General features: G+C 38.2%; 1 protein-coding gene across 2 annotated transcripts in view; it reads right to left on the bottom strand.

Moving 5' to 3' along the window:
- Cstf3 (cleavage stimulation factor subunit 3) overlaps positions 1-22,053 on the bottom strand; it is an 86,954-nt gene that overhangs the window by 51,805 nt on the left and 13,096 nt on the right. For both annotated transcript variants that reach the window (XM_036183737.1, XM_036183738.1), the window contains exons 2-3: positions 12,967-13,068; positions 12,749-12,844 (exon numbers count right to left, since the gene is read on the bottom strand). In XM_036183737.1, the coding sequence (XP_036039630.1) occupies positions 12,749-12,844; positions 12,967-13,068 (198 nt within the window). The remainder of the gene's footprint in view (positions 1-12,748; positions 12,845-12,966; positions 13,069-22,053) is intronic.

Here is a 22,053-nt window from a genome sequence, read left to right as displayed (position 1 = left end):
GTGATCTCTGCATCTGCTTCCATCAGTTACTGGATGAAGGTTCTATGACAATTAGGGTAGTCACCAATCTGATTATAGGGGAAGGCCAGTTCAGGTACCCTCTCCACTATTGCTTGGAGTCTTAGCTGGGGTCATCCTTGTTAACTTTAAGCATTTTTAAATGTCTTGTGCCCATTCTTTTTCTTCAATGCCAACAATTTTGCTCATGTTCTTGTACTTAAGAAACCTTGGGGCTGGAGAGATGGCTCAGAGGTTTAGAGCACTGGCTGTTCTTCCAGAGGTCCTGAGTTCAATTCCCAGCAACCACATGGTGGCTCACAGCCATTTAGAATATCTGGTGCCCTCTTCTGGTGTGCCATCATACATACATACAGAACACTATACATAATAAAATAAATCTTTGAAAAAAACACTTAAAAAAAAAAAGAAAGAAAGAAAGAAAGCTCTTATGGAGGCATTTGCTTTTCAGCCCAGCACTGGGGAGGCAGGGCTACAGTGAGAGCTTGTCTTTTTGTTTTTTTTTCCCCCTGTGACAGGGTTTCTCTGTGTAACAATCCTGGCTGTCCTGAAACCCAGCGATCCTCCTGCCTCTGCCTCCTGAGTGCTGTGCCACCACACCTCAGCTGAGATTCTGTCTTAAAGAATAATGGACCAGGGATGGTATATCCCCATGACACAGCACTTCAGAGGCAGGGACATGAAGATCAGGAATTCAAAGCCAGTCTAGGGTTTCAAATATTCAAAGCATGCTTCTCTCCCTCTCCTTCAGAAGGCCTTTTTGCCAAGGATCCTCAGCTAATTTCCTATATGTATATACTTCAGTGTATAAATCTTCTTTAAAAGGATTGACTTGGGCCAGGAGGTGGTGGCACATGCCTTTAATCCCAGCACTCGGGAGGCAGAGCCAAGCAGAGATCTCTGTGAGTTCGAGGCCTGCCTGGGCTACCAAGGGAGTTCCAGGAAAGGCGCAAAGCTACACAGAGAAACCCTGCCCCAGAAAATAAATAGATAGATAGATAGATAAATAAATAAATGGACTGACTTGACTTCTCCATATTTTCTGTCTTCTATACAAAAGATGTACATAGCAACTAACATCATCTAGCACATTTTTATTCAGTAGATAGTGAAAAGTTGGTCTTATAACTTACAAATTTTCCCATCCTCCCTTGACAAAAAGTGAAAAGCAAAAATTTTAAATGATGCATCATTCACAATATCGCTACAGCTATGTAAAACCTCTGAAAATATACGGACTGTGAAAAACACAAGGACCCCACCCAGGGTTTCTCTCTGCAGCAGCCCTTGCACTCAAACAGATCCTCCTGCCTCTGCCTAGAGTACTAGGGTTGAAGGTGTGTGCCACCACTGCCCAGCTAGATGCCCTTTCTAACAGCCTTTGGATCCAACAGTAAACTGTACTACTGGAAAATATTTTAAAGACTAGAGACAATTTTATCTAACTACAATTAAAACAAACATCAGAAAGTGCCTGTTTCATTCTACTAAAACCCCCACCTTATTAGGGTTCTTTTAAGGACTAGGCTTTCATGGAGACAAACAAAAAGTAAAACCACAAACAAAAACATAGACTTGAATTTGTAAAACACAATTCTATGCTGTCTCACTATCTAGTTCTGGACATCCTACAACTCACGATGTAGAACAGGCTGGCCTGGACTCAAGAGAGCCTCTGCCTTCCAGTGCGTGGATTAAAGGTGTGCACCACCACCTCAGCCCAAGTTACAAACCACTACATATATTCTCTAATTTTTTTATTTTATTTTTCAAGACATGGGTCTTTCTGTGTAACATCTGTCCTGGAACTTGCTTTGTAGACCAGGGTGGCCTCCAACTCACAGAAATCCTTATGTCTCAGCCTCCAGTGCTGTGATTAACAGCACATGCCACCACTGTCCAGTTCATAATTTTCTACCCCAAAAATAGTTTTGGAATAAACATCATTAAAAGTAAAATTATACAGTTCTTCAAATTTAGAAAACAGAACTGAAAGTTGTTTTACAGGTAAACAACTTAAAATGTAAAATATCATAATGGCCTTTTAGAATCCTACACTACAGAATGTCTAAAGAAAAAATGGAAACAATGTAATCTCAGAAGTAGCCATTAGTATCACTTGGAGGGTTTATATAACACTTTCTTGTGTTAGAAATAAGCATGAGGCCTTTAATCCTAGCACTTGGGGGGTAGAGGCAGGAGAATCTCTGCATTTGAGGTCAGCCTGGTCTACATAGAGTTCCAAGATAGCTAGGGCGACACAAAGAAATCCTGCCTCAAAAAAGAAGCAGAGAGTGTGTAAGAGAAGTATGCTTAGAGAAAAATAATCAATCTTCATTTGAAAAAAAATACACCTTACCTCTTCCCTCAAATCAGTATTTACAATAAGGATGTCAGGGGTGGGGGTGGAGTAAGGAGAACAGTACAAGAATTCTTGAGATTAGACATATAAAGCAAGTGTATGTATGTCTGTATCCTCATATCTGTAATCCTAGCATTTGGGAGGCTGAGACTATATAGCTAAGGCAATAACAACAAAACATTCTAATATAAAGTATAATTTGAGCCTGCATGTTAATTACTATACTCTGAAATGTATAAACTAGCATAATGGCCCATGCCCTTAGTGTTTGAGTAATATAATTTTTTTTTTTTTGAGCTGAGGATCGAACACCGAGCTCTACCACTGAGCTAAATCCCCAACCCTGAATAATCTAATTTTTAAGTGTACCTCAAAATTCTGAGACTTAAATGAACACAGCTAATAAAAATTTCTGGCAAGAAAACTGAGAGCAGACAACGAATGTTAACGAATTATAATTATTAAATTTAAATCCCCAGCTTTGCTTAAATCAAGTATCTTAAAAAAATTATGCACCTATGCATCAAAAGATAAATTATGGCTGGGCAGTGGTGTCGAACGCCTTTAATCCCAGCACTCAGGAGGCAGAGGCAGGCGGATCTCTGTGAGTTCAAGGCCAGCCTGGTCTCCAAAGCGAGTTCCAGGAAAGTGCAAAGCTAGACAAGAGAAACCCTGTCTCAAAAAACAAAACAAAACAAAACAAAACAAAACCCACAACAACAAAAAAGATGATTTATGGCTAAACATGATAACATGTAACACACAGGAAGATACTTATTAAATGTTACACACATAATTTTTATGTTTGAAACAAGGTCTCTCTACATAGCTCTGACTGGCCTCAAAAATCACAGGAATGCACTTGCTTCTTTCTACCTCCTTTCTGCGAGAACTAAGGCCACTATGCTTGTTTACACACTTCATTTTGAGACAAAGTCTCACTAAATCACCCAAACTAGCCTTGTTATTCACTCTGTAGACCTGGTAGTATCCTCCTGCCTCAGCCTCTGAGATTAAAGGGTCCTCTAAATATGCAGATTCTGCACTTATATTCAAGGACTGAAAATACTCAAAAAAACAAACTGCAAGGGCACTGAATAGATTCCTTTTTCTTATCATCATTCCTTAACAAGTATTTTCACAGCAAATGCTGGGTGGTGGTGCACACCTTTAATCTGAGCACTCAGGAGGTGGAAGAAGGCTGATCTTTGTGAGTTCAAGGCCAGCCTGGTCTACAGAGCAAGTTCCAAGACAGCCAGGGCTACACAGAGAAACCCTGTCTTGGAAAGCAAAAAACAAAAATCAAAAACAAAGAAAAACCACAAAAGAACAAATATCAAACAAAAATTGGCACATTAGAGCAAAGAATATGTTGAATGTTTGGTACATTCATCTAATTTAAGATTAAATAATTTCGGGTGGTAGAGCACTTGCCCTAGCAAGCGCAAGGCCCTGGGTTCCATCCTCAGCTCAAAAAAAAAGATTAATTTCAAAGTAAGTTTAAAATAGACTATAAAAACAGCTTCTGGGCTGGAGAGGTGGCTCAGAGGTTAAGAGCACTGGCTATTCTTCCAGAGGTCCCGAGTTCAATCCCCAGCGACCACATGGTGACTCACAACCATCTATGATGAGATCTGGTGCCCTCTTCTGGCATGTAGACAGAACACTGTATGTGTAATAAATAAATCTTTAAAAAAAAAAAAACAACAAAACAGCTTCCATTTTTGAGGCATGAGGCTTACAACTGTTTTTAAACACTGTCTGTAGAAAAGTTTCCAGTAAAATAATAATTTAATAATCATTTTATGCCACAAGAACATTAAACTTTGTGATCATTATATAATCTGGATTGTCAACTCTAAGTACTAATGTTTTTAAAGCATTTTGGTCACCTACCAGGTTCCAACTATGAGAATCACAATATCCAAATACTTTTATTTCGTATGTATGGGTACTTCACAGGCATTATGTCTGTGCGTCACCTGTATGTCTGGAGCCTTTGGAGGCCAGACCTACTAGAACTGCACTTATAATTGTGAACAGTCATGTGGGAACTGGAAATTGAACCCGTCCTCTAGAAAACAACCAGTGTTCTTAACTGCTGAGCCGTCTCTAGTCCCCCCAAATTTTCTTAACTGCAATGCAAAATCAAAACGGATAACAATGATACTGGTTGACAAAGGAGTTGAAGGAATGTTATATAAGAAACTTGTTTGGTATTACGTAGCTTAGCTACTAGAAAATGCTGCCACTAATTTTCTCCAGTTTAAGGGATTCTCTTAATAAAACATGACACGCCCTTAAAGCTTGTCAGATTCTTAAGAATTTGACACTGACCTTAAACTGGCCTTTTGAAATTGATGGGTTTCAACTTATTGGGGAGGGTAAGCACACATGTGCAAGTCAGAGGACAACTTGGGGTATCTGTTTTAGTATTCCACCACATGGACCCTGGATATTGACTTCAAATCTTCAAATGGCAATGGCACACATGTGGAGGTCAGAGGACAACCTGGGGCATTAGTTTCCTTATTCCACCATGTGGGACCTGGGTACTGACCTCAGATCTTCAGGTGGCTGAGCCATTTCCTTGGTTATTCTGGGGGATGGGGGCAGAAGGGTCCCATATAATGCAGGGCAGTGTTCGGCCTTCAACTTGTTTTCCTGTTTTCTTCATCCTAAGTGCTGGGATTTTGGTAGACAGCACTATTCCTGGCCAACATTTTTAAAAGGTTATGGAACAAGGGCTCAGTGGGTAAGAACACTCAGTGCTCTGTTGCAGAGTTCCTTTCTCTGCCCCATAACTGCCTGTAACTCTGGTTCTAAGGGATCTAATATTATCTTTCTGGCTTTGGTCAGTCACTGCACTCATATGTGCAAAACCACACACAAAAATATAGACATAATTTTTAAAAACCAACAATAAATTTACTAAGTAAAAAAATTGCTACAGGATCCAGGTGGTGGTGGTGCACACCTTTAATCCCAGGACTCAGGAGGCAGAGGCTGTCGAATCTCAGTGAGTTCGAGGCCAGCCTGCTCTACAGAGCAAGTTATTGGACAGCCAGAGTTACACAGAGAAACTCTATCTTAAAAATAGCAGAAGCAAAAGCAAAAGCCAAAAAAAAAAAAAAAAAAAAAAAAAAAAAAAAAGCCACTAGCTTCTAACTGTGGAGGTAAGTAGATAAGAGTTTAAGGCTTACCTAGACTATACAGTAAGGCCCTGTCTCCAGAGAGTGGTGATGGTAACCAAAGAAGTCACATATTCCTATCCTGACTAGACAAGGAATAAACAGCTACAATGTTACCAAACACCTAATAAGACACTTCAGAGCACCTCTTGACTATGTAGGAAAGAACAAAATTACCTTTTCACAAGGTAAGGGAATGTTCACCAGACAAAAATAAAAATTGACTGCCATCTAAGGCCTCAACTTCCCAAAGTGGCAGGTAGAAATACTTTACCATGCATTCATTGTTAGAACCTCAAATCACAATACTGGGTATACAACTCAGATTCATGTGTAAGCTTTGGTTCCAAGGGGTAACAACTTGATGTACTCATGGGTAAGAAACCCAATTTATCTTCTCACTCTATAGTTCACAATATTCTTTGCTTTAAATATGCCAATGGTCCAGCATTTAAGGTGTTGAGTGGAAAAAAACTGAAAACCATTATCACTGAATGGTCAGCGCTGTTTCTTTAAATCCATTATATGGCTACAGAAATTACCTTGTAAGAAAGGGCTATCTCCCACGTGTGAATTTTAAGATAAAGAAAAACGTTATACATTATATGCAAAAGGTGAAATTTTCTAACTGCAATGTCTACCACCAAACATGTTTAGGGAGTAATATTTAGATTGAAGATTAAAAAAAAAAAAATTCAGCTTTATGACTTTGTTGACTTTCAGTATCATAACACATTATTTCAAAAACACATTTCAACCTTTGTGTTTGACATAGATGTTTTAAGAACTATTACTGATTAACACCTCCAAATGGGAAAATTTCCTTTGGAAGTCACAGGCATACAAAATGGAAACCTAACCCCACTAAGCTTCCCTAGGCCTAAGAAAAGCAGGTGGTTTTTTGGGTTTTTTTTTTGTTTCTAAAAAAAAAAACAAGGTGTAGTCAAGGCAAATATTCACTATCTTTGTTCAGATGGGAAAGCATGCATAGACTTCAATCTATTATATTAACCAACCACTTCTTTCTGCTAGGAATTTTCTAAGAGAAAAACAGTTCAGTAATAAGCTAATGCATCGTTGCCCTCATACACTAAGAATATAGCTTATCTGGGCATAGAGGGAACTATGTCAGCACTTGGGAAGCTGAAGACCAGCTGGGGTGGCACAGTGATACTGTCTAAAATAGACCAGGACCAGTGAGACAATAGTGTAAAGTTGCTTGACACACAAACATGGCAACCTGAGTTCAATCCCTGAAACCCACCGTGGAGAAAGAGAACCAACTCTCAAGTTTTTTGACCTCTGATGCTGTGGCATTCACACACAATAATTAAAAAACAAACTAATCCACCTCAGTGTAGTAGAGTATTCCTGTAATCCCAGTTGTTGGGAGGAGAATTAGGGGAATGAATGAAGAAGAATTTAAGGTCATTCTTTGCTACAAAGCTAAGCATGAAGGCAGCCTGAAGTAAATCACATCCTGTCTCAAAAAAAATGTAAACAAACAAAAAGCAACAAAACAAAAACCTACCTACTAAAAAAACAAAGTAGAATTTATAAAATTAATATTTACTTTTCTGAGTTTGGAAGTCATTGTGGAGTTGGTTTTCTCCTTTTCTCCACGTAAGGACCTGGGATTGAACTCAAGTTGTCAAGCTTGTGTTTGAATGCCTGTATCCTACTAGCCCAAAGTTTAGCTTTTAAAAAGATATATTCAAAACATGGTGGCACATGCCTGTAATTACAGCATGCAAGAGTCTGAGATATATGTCTTCAAGGGGAAAAAAAAAGGGAAGTGGGGGGGAATTCCAAGGGCCTTTTTCTAAAAAATAAAGTCAACTGCCAAGTGTTCAGAATCAGGGAGCCTGAAAAGTCTTTTCTGTGCTGAAATTATTTCTATTCCCAACTATGGAATTTGAGTATAGTATTGTGAAGCATTTGAACATTGTTTACTCATGGATACCATATTGGAGTATATTTTCACCTCTTGGGATGGGAGAAACTCATAGGCCAAAATTACCTTATGATAAATAAATAAAACCACATACTTTGGTTTCCAGGACCCACAGGGCAACTCACAAAAACCTATAACTCTATCTCTAGGGAATATGATGACTTCTTTTGACTTCTGTGCACATCAGGCAAAACGTCCATAACACATACATCTAAATATTTTTAAAATACTCAAGATTAACTTTAATTGTATGTATGTGTGTCTGTTTGGGGATATGTGCACATGAGTGCAGTTGCTGCTACAGTCCAAAAGAGATCTTTTGATCCTCTGGGGCTGGCGTTACAGGCGGTTGTGAGCCTCCTGATGTTCAGGAAACCAAACTCCTCCATTAGAGCAGTATTTGGTATTAACTACTGAGCCATCTCAAAGCCCTATCCTCTATGACCTTGCCTATAGTTGTAACAAGCTAAAAAAAAGTAAGTACTGTTATTCCACAAAGGTGGAAATTTAGGCTAAAACACTATCTTTGGGAAAACTTCAAACTGCATGATCAAATTCTCCCAATTGATTTTAGAATGTACACACATCATAAGTCTATTTAGTCCTTTCCTACATTTTCAGATTCCTTTTGAGTTTTTGGCACAGGTCTCTCTCACTGCAACCCAGACTGAGGTGGAAACCACTAGTAGCACAGGCCAGCCTGGAGTATGTGAGAACAAATCTTGTTCAGCCTCTCAACTGTGATTACAGTTATGAGCTACCACCCAACACTATAATTTTGCTTTACAGTTGAGAAATCCAGGACTGATGAGATGGCTCAGGGGGTAAACTTGCTTGCCTTGCCACCAAGTTTGACAATCTGAACCCGATTCTTGGTCCTCACATGGTACAAAGAGAGGAACTGTCCAAAGACCTCCATAGGCAAGAGACGGCACAAGTGTGAGCATGCATACACACAAATAAATGAATATGAAATTAAAGTTAAGAAATTTAAAGAATTTTAGTTAATTAGAGTACTTTACCTAAAAACAAAACAAAAAAAGACTGACTAAATGTCAGAAGAAAAGAATAAATTTCCTAGAAGATATAAACTATAGGTTTTACTTAAAGAAATTTTAGGAACAGTTGTCTTTTGCGAATAGTTTAGTATGAAATGCCTTGGATCACAAGAGAAAAAAACTATAGACTACTACTAATAGTAACAAAACTTAAGTATCAGTGCTACACAAATGGGGGGGAAGATACTTCAATAAAACTTACAAATAATTTACTATTTGTAATAGCATGAAAATATTAAAAGTATGAAAATACTTCTTTCATTTGTAAAACAGTACTATAATTATCCAAAGCAGCTGTGGTTGTGGTTGCAAGTAGTTCCTACTATCTTCTCTATATTTATGCATTTAAGAAACAGTAGATTAAGAAGAAGAGTTTTAGAGTAAAATCTGAATAATCACACAGACATGGACCAACATTTATTACAAACAGGAAAAGTAGATCTAAGAAGAGTACAGATTTTTCAATAAAGGGCTATAAAGCTGAAATATAGAAATTTCCAGTCTACATAATTTTATCTGTATGTTAAAATTACATTGCTCAATATGTACAAAACATTGTAATACAGTAATTTAAACTGCTATGTGAAGGCATTAAAACAGAATCAAGAATGGAGAAGTTTATTTCAATTTAAGTCACTCATGTTCCATCTTGAGTTCACTTCAGTTTTCCAAGTAAGGTTATTTTGAGGAAAGTAAAAATTATAATTTACAACTTACTATTTAGAAGGAAAGAAAAAACAAATATAGAGCAAAGAATTCATGTTTAAATTTGTAAATGAAAAGCCGTCAACTCTCTACATGCTTTATTAAATCGCAGCTTTCACAAACAGCAAGGTGCATCACTGCTGTCACCAGCAGCATGACTTCTTCCTCCTTCAGCTACCCATGAGAACATCCTTCCGTTCGCAAAGTCTTATGAATGTGGATCAACTCAAGACAAATTACTTGGAACAATAAAATATTGTACCTTACATGTTGTCAGTGTTCACCTAATTATGTGAAAAGCTATAGAAACCACAATGAGAGAGAAATTTAGGGGAATAGAGCAAAATTGTGTAATGTTCCTCAATTCCGTGGTAACTTAGTGACCCATTAAATCCCTGGAAAAAACAGCTCTGTAGAGAGAGCTGAGGTTGATAATGATTAGAATCCTCTAAAATATTAAACAAGTAAAAGTTGTATTTGTTAAGCTAAAAAAAAAGAACCTCCTAGAATTCACTTAAGACATTATATGAATTCAACAAAGCTGTAGACACACTAAAATATTTCTTTTACATAAAAACTAGGCAGATTTAGATCCGCTTCCTGATAACACACTTAGGTTATTGTTTGCTTTTCTTATTAAATCTTCTGGGGCATAAGTTATGGAATTCAAGAAAAGCAATACATTTCAAGGTCTTGGGACAAAAAATGATCTTAAATATTATATATAGTGCTAAGTATGTTGCTCTAGTTTTCAAATTTTATAAAAATACGCAATTTAATTCTCAATGTCCATCCACTAGGAGAATACTACCTCCAATATTTTTAAACTGTAGCAAAAAAGAAAAAACAAAACAGGAAAACAAACATCTAAGTAACGAATGAGGGTCCCATTTTAAAGCATGTATTTCACACAGGTAAATTTACATAATGCTGTCACTGATAGGAGAAAAGCTAACTTTTTTCTAAATAACTGTTATACTCATTTTTAATTCATATTTCCAATTAGAAAATAATTTTAAAAACTACTTTCTTTTGCTCCTTCTGTATTGAAGCAGACTAGGCAGAATTTACAAGAAATTTCCTCAGGGAAGCATTTCCCCCCGCTTACTTAGATGTTTCTTCTAGTAGAAAAAAATATTTATTTAGCTACACAATAGTTTAGCTGAATTAAACAAATGTAACATTGTAAATGCCCCACAATGAAATACTGAGTTACAACAACATATTAACAAAACTTTATTTTCTTGAGTGTGCATACAGGATGTTATAAAACAGTTAGTATAGTATTATAAGTACTGTAAATAGGTTATATGTCTTCATAAAAAATAAAGGTCACATTGAGTGACATGATCAAAGAAAATTTTAGCTTCTTGTGGGTCAAAAGATAAATGTGAAAATAAAAATTAAGAGTAAACCAGAAAAGAGAAAGACAGCTTAGGTGTGCATTTCTGAAACCAGCATTTAATTTGACATTGTAATTCCTAAACCAGAAATATAAAAAATTAAACACACATATATTTGGTATCATTTTTTTCAATAGCTGTATACATATACATATTTCTATGTGTTTTATACATACATATATACATATTTGTGTGTGTATGAGCGTAAAGTAGTTGCAAACATTACCACTAAACAAACCAGGCAACTCCTAGCAGCTCTGAACTATTATATGAAACAAATGTGTTATTTAAACAACTTTCAGCCCTCTGGAATAACACCTATTCTTTTGTACAATTCTTTTTTAGAATATAGTTTGTATCTTATACTTAGGGAGGAAACAGTGAGAAAAAAAGCAAGAAAACCTTTTTTTTTGTGTTTATAATTACAGAATTAGAAGCTCATTGCCAATTCCAGCTGAACTTAAAGTCAGTATGTGAATTTTGGAGAAAGATTTTCAGAACTCAGAAGGTACTACTTTGTTTTCCAAAAATAATTATCTTTCAATCATGTGAGTTTATATATAAACTAATGTGTTTGTAAAGTCAGACTAGAAAGTAAAAGGGGTGTAGGTGATCCTGGTTCTTTGTTTTCATCAAGTTACAGGAAGCAGAATTGTCTTCAGCATACATGAGAAAGGTCTGTTTGAGTTTCAAGCCCATCTACCTTATTGGTTTAAAAATACAGAGGAACAAAATGACTCCAGAGGAGAGGTGATGAAACTTTAGAGATAAGGTTATGGGTCAAATCATCAGACTCCACACAAGTTACAATCTCATTCACACATACAAACACAAACATGCAAACCAAACACAAACATGCAAACCTCTCTCTCTCTCTCTCTCTCTCTCTCTCTCTCTCTCTCACTCTCTCTCACACACACACACACACACAATGTTCCTGTTATTGTCCAGTAATTTTCCTTCCCTCCAAAATAATACAATCTAAACTATAGCACAGATTCAATCGAGTACACTGTAGCCACTGTTTAGATATGTTGCTGGTTGGGACTACTCTGAGGATGCACCACAGGTGATACTGTGCTACAAAGTCTATTCAGTACCACTGATGGTTAAAGTCCTTTCAGAGGTCCAAAAGAGACCCACAGATCACCAAATTTCAGCAACAGTTGAAGCCACAGAGTACTTAGGTTGAGAATTTATATTATAAAATATTAAAAGTACTACATAAGTATAAAGAAAGGGTTATCATTTTTCAGCTTAATGTGAATATTCCAGCTATTTCCATCTCTCCCTTCCATCCCATTTAATTTATATTCTCTGATTACTTAGGGCCAATTGGCACATTAACGTTTTATTGTAGATTTGACTGTTAATTCCAGTTTAAGGTTATTTTTTTTTAAATCATAATCAAGGATGGGACCTTAAAGTAAACATGCCTGACTTCAAGTTAAGACAAACAAAAAGGAAAAAGAAAATCAAAATAACATTGGGGTAAATTATGATTAAAAAGTTTGAGTCATATTAGCTTATTCCTATATAATGTAATCTTTATCATATGGCAAGATAACTTTAAATCACTGAAGTGCTTAAACTGACAAACCATGCATTTTTCATCAAATTAATGTGAAATAATTATTCCCCAAAATGTTTCATTTCACCAGACATTTAAAATATTCTATTAAACTAAGCCAACATTTCTGTATTTTCGGATTAGTTTGTTATAGGAATAAAAGAAAATTGAGTTCTAAATAAATGACACAGGAGGCAATAAATTGACACATGACAAGTAAATAAAAGGCTAAAGCACTCCAACACCATTGAAACTGTTTTAATGTTGTTGCAACTCCAAAATGCAACAATCATCAGCTTGTGAAAGACCCAAATTTCAAAAAGTCATTTTAATTACTCCTTCATAGCTATTTTACAAAATAAAGGCAGAGACATTTAAATCCTCCTTGTCCTGATTATACTACACTCCTAACTTCTTTTCTATCACTATAGTGTAAGTTGTAATTCCCACCAGATGCTATATAAGAAAAAATAAGTAAAATATTAACCTCTGCTTCAATGTACAGTTTCCAGAATCTGCCAGAACTGGGGAACTGGGCAACAAGGCGCTCGTAAGTCTTCCGTGCTTTGTCTATAGGTTGATTCTAAAATTGAAAACCAATAAACAGCATTTACAATGTTAGGACTATAAAAAATATTATTACTGCAGAATCAAGTAGTGTGATTGGACCCATAGAGAAGGAAATGTAATCCTATATCACTAAACCTGTGCCTCTCGAATGAGAATGCTCCAAGCATCAAGGTCATATGGATTTTCTTCTAATTTCTTTTCCGCTTTCTTCACTTTCTCTGGGACATACTCAGCTGCCTGAAGGGGAAAAAAAAATAACAAACTGAAGTTATTGTCTTAAAACTCTCATGCCCAATTAAGTTAAAAACAACACGTCTATCTTTAGATCCAATGTCAACACAAAGTATTAGAACATCATTTTAAGAGGAAGGCATTATCTAGACTATGGGAAGTGCATACTTTATCACAAGTTATAGCTGGGCATGGTGGCGCACGCCTTTAATCCCAGCACTCAGGAGGCAGAGGCAGGCGGATCTCTGTGAGTTCAAGGCCAGCCTGGGCTACCAAGTGAGTTCCAGGAAAGGCGCAAAGCTACACAGAGAAACCCTGTCTCGAAAAACCAAAAATAAAATAAAATAAAAGAATAGCCATGAGAGCATAAAGAGTGAGTGATCACTTTTCTTAAATAAAAATGGACTTTATTTGTATGTAAGATACTTCAAACACACAATTTGTAGTTTTTATACACAACATAATGAAAACTACAAGAAAAAAGATGTACCTCTATTGTTAGTGTCTGCCTAGCATTCATGAAGTCTCAGGTAACACACACACACACACACACACACACACACACACACACACACACACCCTTTTCTTAAAAGAGAAGAACAGGGGAGGGGGGGCTGGAGAGATGGATCAGAGGTTAAGAGCACTGACTGCTCTTCCAGGGGTCCTGAGTTCAATTCCCAGCACCCACATGGTGGCTCACAACCATCTGTAATGAGATCTGGAGCCCTCTTCTGTATAAATCTTTAAAGAGAGAGAGAGAGAACGGTGCTAGAGTGATCCCTTAGCAGTTCTTCTAGAGGACCTGAGTTTAGTTCTTGGCACACAAATGACAGCTCGCCAGTCTATAAAACTCTAGTTCCTATGCTCTGTCCTCTATGGGCACAAGTACATATATGCAGGCAAAACAGACATACACATTAAAAACCAAAAACAAACAACTAAGGATTTTTTTCTAGACAGGGTTTCTCCATGTTGTTTTGGTGTCTGTCTTGGAACTCGGTCTGCAGACCAGGCTGGCCTAGAACTCACGGAGATCCGCCTGTGTGGTAGGATTAAAGGCGTGTGCCATCACCACCCAGCTAACTAAAGATGTTTAGAATATTACTGCTTATCAAAATGAAAAGTGATACACAGCAGGGCATTAGTGGCGCACACCTTTTTTAATTCCAGCACTTGGGAGGCAGAGGCAAGCAGATCTCTGTGAATTTGAGGCCAGACTGGTCTACAAAGTGAGTTCTAAGACAGCAAAGGCTACATACACAGAGAAACCCTGTCTTGAAATCCCGTCCCCCGAAAAGAAAAAAAAAAGTAATGCTCAAAAGAAATCTATAAACACTGACATACTAAGTAAGTTTTATCCCACTCCCCAACACCTCTGGACTTCCTGTCTCCACCTCCTAACAGCTGAGATCATAGGCATGTGCCATCAGACTCCATTTACCATCACCACCGCCCTTTTTCAGAAAGGATCTCAGTATGTAGTTCTGGATGCAGTGAAACTCACCAGTCTGGTCTTGAACTCAGAGATCCACCTGTCTCTGCCAGAATTAAAGTGCCGATTTTAAAAGCATGTGCCAGCACACCTGACACTACCCCCATTTTATAAATGAATTATTAAGAAACAATTCTGTCAAGCACCCATCTAGGAAAGTTCTAAAAGTCATCTCTTTAGAATAAAATTGCCTGGGAGGGAGAAGTAAATTTTTTTCTTAGAAATAAATTAGCTTTACTGGGCGGTAGTGACTCATGCTTTTAATCCCAGCACTCAGGAGGCAGAGGCAGGTGGATCTCTGAGTTTGAGGCTAGCCTGGGTTACAGAGTGAGTTCCCAGAAAGGCTCTAAAGCTACACAGAGAAACCCTGTCTTGGAAAAAACAAAAAATTAATAAATTAGCTTTAACCACTGATACGGTTTTATTTAAAAAGAATTTTTTCTTTTCTTTTTTTCTTTTCTTTATTTTTTTTAATCAGGGTTTCATTATGTAGTCATGCTGATCTTGAATGCTAGTAAATCTCCTGCCTCAGATCCAAAGCACTAGGATTACAGGTATGAGCCACCACAAGGGCTTGAACACATTCTAAGACTGCTGCAATTTAAATTAAAATTATCCTTTACTAATATATACAAGAGCTTTATGACTAGTGTAGGGAAATAAGAAAGCAAAGTTCATAAAAAAAAAATGACAACCAGCCCCACGCACATACTAAAACATCTAAAGTTTGGTAATGGTAAAAGATCAATACAGCAATGCATGGAAAAATAATAATAAAAGTAGCATTTTATATCAGAATGGTGAATTTCCAGCAAATATAATTAAATAATTGAAATCAATTTTATCAAGGTAAAGTCTCACTATTTTTCATTCACCAAAATAAAGCTAAGAACTAGACAATATTCTGAGATGTATCTTAAGTTTTTGCTTGTTTGTTTGTTTGTTTTTCAAGACAGGGTTTTTCTTTAGCTTTGGAGCCTGTCCTAGAACTCGCTTTGTAGACCAGGCTGGCCTCGAACTCACAGAGATCCACCTGCCTCTGTCTCCCGAATGCTGGGATTACAGGCGTGTGCCACCACTGCCCGGCTTTTTTTTTTTTTTTTTTTTGAGCTGAGGATCGAACCCAGAGCCTTGTGCTTATCTACCACTGAGCTAAATCCCCAACCCCCTATTTTTTTTAGATTTATTATGTATACAGAAGAGGGCGCCAGATCACATTACAGATGGTTGTGAGCCACCATGTAGGTGCTGGGAATTGAACTCAGGACCTCTGGAAGAGCAGTCGGTGCTCTTAACCTCTGAGCCATCTCGCCAGCCCTCCCTCCCCCCCCCCCCCCCCAGCTATTTTTTGGTTTTTCGAGACAGGGTTTCTCTGTGTAGTTCTGGTGCCTGTCCTGGAGCTCGCTCTGGAGACCAGGCTGGCCTCAAACTCACAGAGATCCACCTGTCTTTGTCTCCCGAGTGTTGGGATTAAAGGCGTGCGCCGCCACCACCTGGCCTTAAGTTTTTCATATGCTTTTAAATAAAGTTAACTACAATTTAAAATTTTCAACTAACAAATTCAAAAGTAACACACGGGCGGGCATGTGGCACATGTCTTTTAATACAAGCACTCGGAAGGAAGAGGCAGGAGGATCTTTGTAGGCCTTTGAGGCCAGCCTGGTCTACAGAGTGAATTCCAAACCGGCCAAGGATATACAGTTGGGTCCTATCTCCAAAATGTGTGTGTGTGTGTGTAACAGATGAAAGGACAGTAGTAGCCACTAAGCTTACTAGCATAAAGTCCAGTAAATAAAAAAGGTCAAATAATTTTTTAGACACTCAAAAGAAATGAAATTTATCCTATGGGATAGAAATGAAATATTCTATAACTAATAATGACATTCTCAGTGTTGAGGTGAGGAAAAGCAGGTAGAAAACACTGACCAAAATTTAATATGAATATCTGATACTGAATATCATTTCTAGCAACTTATTCTACTATACAACAATGTACAAGCAAACAGTCAGCTACTGGCCTGCTGTGTAAGACTGGTAATAATTTAAATAGCCATGTTGTTAAGAACCAGTTAAATTATGAATTCTGGAGTCACTGAAACTGAACTAAGTCATTATCTGAACTGAAAACAGTTAAGATATTACAGTTTCCATAACAATGACTGAAATAAGACTGAAGACTGGCAGAAGCACATATAAACCAAACAAATTTTTGGAGGGGCATGATGGCTCATACCTGCAGATGTCAGTATCTAGGAGGCACGAAGATGACAATGAGTTCAAGGATAGCCTGTGCTAGGAAGTAAAAACTTGTCTCAAACACAACGAAGAAGCAAGCAAGCAAGCAAGACCCCAAGGAGGTTGGAGAAATGGCTCAGCAGTTAAGAGCAATTGCTGCTCTTTCAGAGGACTCAAGTTCCAGTCCTGGTACCTAGACCACATGGCTCCCAAATGCCTGGGGATCTGATAGTCTGTTCTGATCTCCCTGGAATCACCCCCCCTTCCCAACAAAAATAAATAAATAAATCTGAAATAACCGGTAAGTTTTGTCTGGAGGTATATATAAAAATTACAGCCTGGTGTAGTAGGACACACCTCTAATCCCCAACACTTGGGAAGCAGATCTCTGAGCTCCAGGCATCCAGAAGACCCTATCTGGGGTGTGGAGGTGAACAGGGAACAAAAACAAAGAAGCCTGGGGGGTGGGGTGGGAATCAAAGCTCCTAAAATGACCCCAAATCATGGGTAAAAAACTGCTTAAGAGGTGGTTCAGTGGTCAGGAGCACTTGCAACTCTTACAGAAGTTCAACTCCCAGCACCTATATTGAGCATCACAACCACCTGTAAGTCTAGTTTCAGGAGATCCAATGCCTTCTGGTCTCCTCAAGCACGAGGAATGCCCATGGTACACAGAGACACACACAGGCAAAACACCCATACACAATTAAAAAACAAAATGAAGTGAAACAAAACAAAAACCTTAAAATTAAATAAGAAATAGTTATTAAAGAGGCTGGCAAGATCGTCCAGCGAGCAAAGGCACTTCCCATGCAAGCCTGATAACCTATGTTTGATACCTGGAACCCAGAAAAGTTGTCCTCTGACCTCCATACACTCACATAGATAAATCATGCATGAGCAGCACAAACACACACAATAAAAATAATAATAAAAGGGCTGGAGAGATGGCTCAGAGGTTAAGAGCACTGACTGCTCTTCCAGAGGTCCTGAGTTCAATTCCCAGCAACCACATGGTGGCTCACAACCATCTGTAATAAGGTCTGGTGCCCTCTTCTGGTCATACATGCTATATACATAATAAAATAAATCTTTAAAAAAAATAATAATAAAAGAATGATTAAAAGGAAGAGGGTTTGGATTGGGGATTTAGCTCAGTGGTAGAGCGCTTGCCTAGCAAGCGCAAGGCCCTGGGTTCAGTCCTCAGTACCAAAAGGGTTAAAAAAAAAAAAAAAAAAAAAGGAGGGTTTGGAGAAATGGGTCAGTTAGTTAAGTTCTGCTTTGCATTCATGAGGACTGGAGTGCAGATCCCTGCATTCACCTCAGAGGAATAGGCAGAGAATTAGGAGGGTACTCATTATTCTACCACAACACAGGCAGGCAGGGACGCAGGCACGCACGCACGCACAGCAGCCTGATTACCTGAGTTAGATCATCAGGACCCTTGTAGTGGAAGAAGTGACTATTCCAAGTTGTCCTAACCTCCAAAAAGCACCCACTGACCCACATCCACAAAATAAAAAATTAAATTGTAATAAACTTTAATTACACTTAAACAGATACAGGTATAGATTTCTTTTAACCTTTTAGTAGCCTAGCTCATGTACACACAATAAACCCAATAATATACTAAATTTGTTACTAAAAACTAGAACATCCCCCACCCCTACTAAGATCTGTGCCCTCCCTCTCAAGGGAAAAATGACTGTTGATAAAAAACAAAAAACAAACAAACAAACAAAAAGCAAGCAAAACCAAAAAACACTGCCAAGGTTTACTGCTGCGTTTTTTGTCTTTGTTTTTAAACTCTTGTGTGGTAGTTTGAATGAGAATGACCCCCAGAGGTATGTATGTGTTGGAAGACTTGACCCCCAGTTGGTTAAACTGTGTGGTAAGAATTAGGAAGTGCAGCCCTGTTGCAGGAGGTGTGTGTCACTGGGGGTAGGCTTTGAGATCCCAAAAGACTCCCAGAGTGGATCAGGAAGGGAGTTCTCAATTGTTCCTGCCACCATGCATCTGCTTTGGACTCTAACTCCCTGAATTTATATATATAAATAAGCCCATTAAACTTTCTTTCTTTTTTGGTTTTTTGAGACAGGGTTTCTCTGTGTAGACCTGGCTGTCCTGGAACTCATAGAAATCCTCCTGCCTGTGCCTCACAGGAGTGTTGGGTAAAGGCATGCACCACTGTGCCCCACCACCACCTGGCTTAAACTTTCTTTTTCAAGTTACCTTGTTCACGGTGTTTTGTCACAGTAATACAAAAGTGTAAGGATGTTTAATTTTGTACTATGAGAATTATTTAAAGTGCCTAATAGTTTGAGAACTCAGCTAGAGCTCAAGATCTTCTTGTCAGAAAATTAACCCCTCAAAGTAAATAATTATACACTATAAAATGTATAAAATAGAAAAACTAAAAACTAATATTTGGTCTACATATGCAATGTAAACACTAAGACGACTAAGGTAAGAGGATTGACATGGACTTTGAGATTAGTCTTGAGTTCCAGGGTAAGACTTTCAAAATCAATTTTTCTGCCCAAGCTTAATCCTAGCAAAACACACACACACACACACACACACACACACACACACACACACACACTTAAATAGAATAAGCTACCCTTTTAACAAGTCTCAATTAAATAGCTCAAACTCCTGATTCCCCTTCCTCCTTCCTCTACCTCTTGAGTGCTGAGATTATAGTGGTGCACCAAGACATCCAGATAAAACCAAAGTTATACATTGTAATATATAATGAATACATCAAAAACGTTCTAGTGGCCAGTTCAATGCAAACTATTCTGATTACTTATGTCAAAGTCACAGGTGATATAGCTATTATAGTTAACACTATTGCTCTAGTTCCTGGTCTATATTAATAATACAAAAAAGGGCTGGGGAGATTAGGTAAACAGCTCAGTGCTAATCAAGTTTGAGGAACTGAGATCAGATTCTCAGATCCAACACAAGGCCAGAAATGGTAATACCAGCCCTCCTATGGCGAGATGGCAAATAGAGACTGGATAATTCACAGAAGTTCCAGGGCCAGCCACAAACAGACAACAAGAGACCCTGGATAGAGGCGCTAGGCAGGAGAGATGAGGGCTCAGCACAGCAATTGAGTGATTGAGTGTTTACTGCACTATCAAAGCACCAGAATTTGGGCCATGGCACCCACAAGGGGCATTACATATATCTGTAATTCCAGCTTCAGATGATCCGACTCCTTTTTCTGGCCTCTGTAGGCACCAGCATATACATGTACGTAACACAACACACACACACACACACACACACACACACACACACACACACACACACACACACGTGGGGTGGGGTGGGGTGAGTGGGGAGCCATAAACAAAATGTTAAAAGAAAATGCTCAGAGATTAGTTAAAAAAAGAAAAACACAATTTCAATAAAACTTGAAAATTCTATACATAAGTAACTATAGGAACAACAAGATCAACATTTGTAATTCTATTTTCCTCTGTCCAATGATGAAATAAGTAAAATGTTTGTAAAATAATCTACATAGGTAATTCTCAACTGTATTAACAATGGAAGGTAAAAGACTTCAGTCTGTTGCTGAGGGAAGAGCTTGATGCCTGAGGGAAGAGTTTGATGCCACTGTCAGGCCTTGAGTGTCCTGAATTTTTACTAGGTTGGTGAAGATTCCACATGTGAATTCTTTGAGGTTATCCTCATGGGTCGCATCCATAAAGCTATTAGTAGAAACCCTGACATTCAGTAATCACCAAAACAGCACAGGAAGATCTGTGGGCTGACAATCTGCAGGAGCAAGAGCTGTGACCAAGTTCCACCACCCTATTGGAACCTCACACTGCAGCTGGGAGGAGGTACAGTACTCTCCAGCTCCAGCGTTAACATTAACAGTGACTCTTGTGAAATTCATACACAATAAACAATTTAGGGCAGTCAAACAAACAAAACCCCAAAACCAACTACAATGGAAGCTATCCAAAATGATTCCAAGCACATGCCCTTGCTTACTAGTGATGGCCACATTCAAATTCCACAACAAGAACCCTTTCATCTTCAGTTATGACAGTAGGTAGCCAAGGTTGTCCTGGAACTTGATCTATAAACCAAGCTGGCCTCGAACTCACAGATCCAACTGCCGCTGCCTCTGCCTCTCAATTGCTGGGATTAAAGGTATGTGCCACTACCACCCAACACCAACTAATCATAAAATCTGAAAAAGACAACCAGACAGTGTGTGCCTCATAGCTTAATTCCATATGAGATTTACAATATCATCTATGAAACACAGTTGAAAGAAAACAAAAACACCTGAGGTGAATCTGGCCAAGCCTCAAATCCCATTAGTAGTTTCCAGAAATTACACTCTAGAACAGAGAAACATGCTAAAGTGCAATCAGCAATATACAGCAAGAAAAAATTGTGGATTGTTTTTCTTGTTTTGCACCACCCAGCTAAGAGCATTCTTCTGTCACACTACAGAAGAAAGAAAAGCTCAAGTTTCCTAGGATATATAAAAAAAGAAACATGGTAGTGTAAATCTGGTTAAAAAGACTGTGACAAAGGTCATAGGCCTCAGTGACGAAGCTACAATTATTTTGTTAAATGACCATGATGTACCTGTCAAACTGCCTTCTATATAACTATGTTTATGCCCATATATTAGTGCTATTGCCAGGTTTGGTCAGAAAAACTTCTGTTTGCAGTAAGTAGCAGTTAATTATCGCAGACTCATGACTGGTCAAAGTGAGGAGAATAAGTGTCTATTGAATGCTCAGTTTTAAATTGGAACATCCTACATCACCTTCTCCCCAAGGCTCACAGAATACCTCAGGAAAGGGAGTGGAAAGGATTAAAAGGCCAGAGGAAGTGGGTATGGTGCAGAAAGCTGCTTTCCTGGTAGGACATGGCCACTGCACCCTTGAACACACAGCAGCTGTGATTACCTGAATTAGACCTGTAAATGACTGGGTCCATAAACATGGGCTCACTAGGCCCCTCTGGGCATCTACAGGCAGTTAATAGTTGTGACCACTGGTAAGACACCCATGCTCCTGAAAGCAACCCTAATGAAACTCACTGGGTCCCCTAAAGGGGGAGAGGTGAAGATAAAAAGTATAAAAGGGGGATTACATGTTCCAAAAGAGGATCAGAGGGAAGAGGGAGACATAAAGGATAAAGGGGACAAATATGATCAAAATACATTATGTATACATATGCAAATGCCATAATGGAATCCAATGTGCATAATTAACATA

This window comes from Onychomys torridus, chromosome 4, assembly GCF_903995425.1.
Source record: "Onychomys torridus chromosome 4, mOncTor1.1, whole genome shotgun sequence".
Classification (NCBI taxonomy): domain Eukaryota; kingdom Metazoa; phylum Chordata; class Mammalia; order Rodentia; family Cricetidae; genus Onychomys; species Onychomys torridus.
The sequence above is the reverse complement of the archived record's forward strand: the minus strand, read 5'-3'. Positions and strand labels throughout refer to the sequence as shown.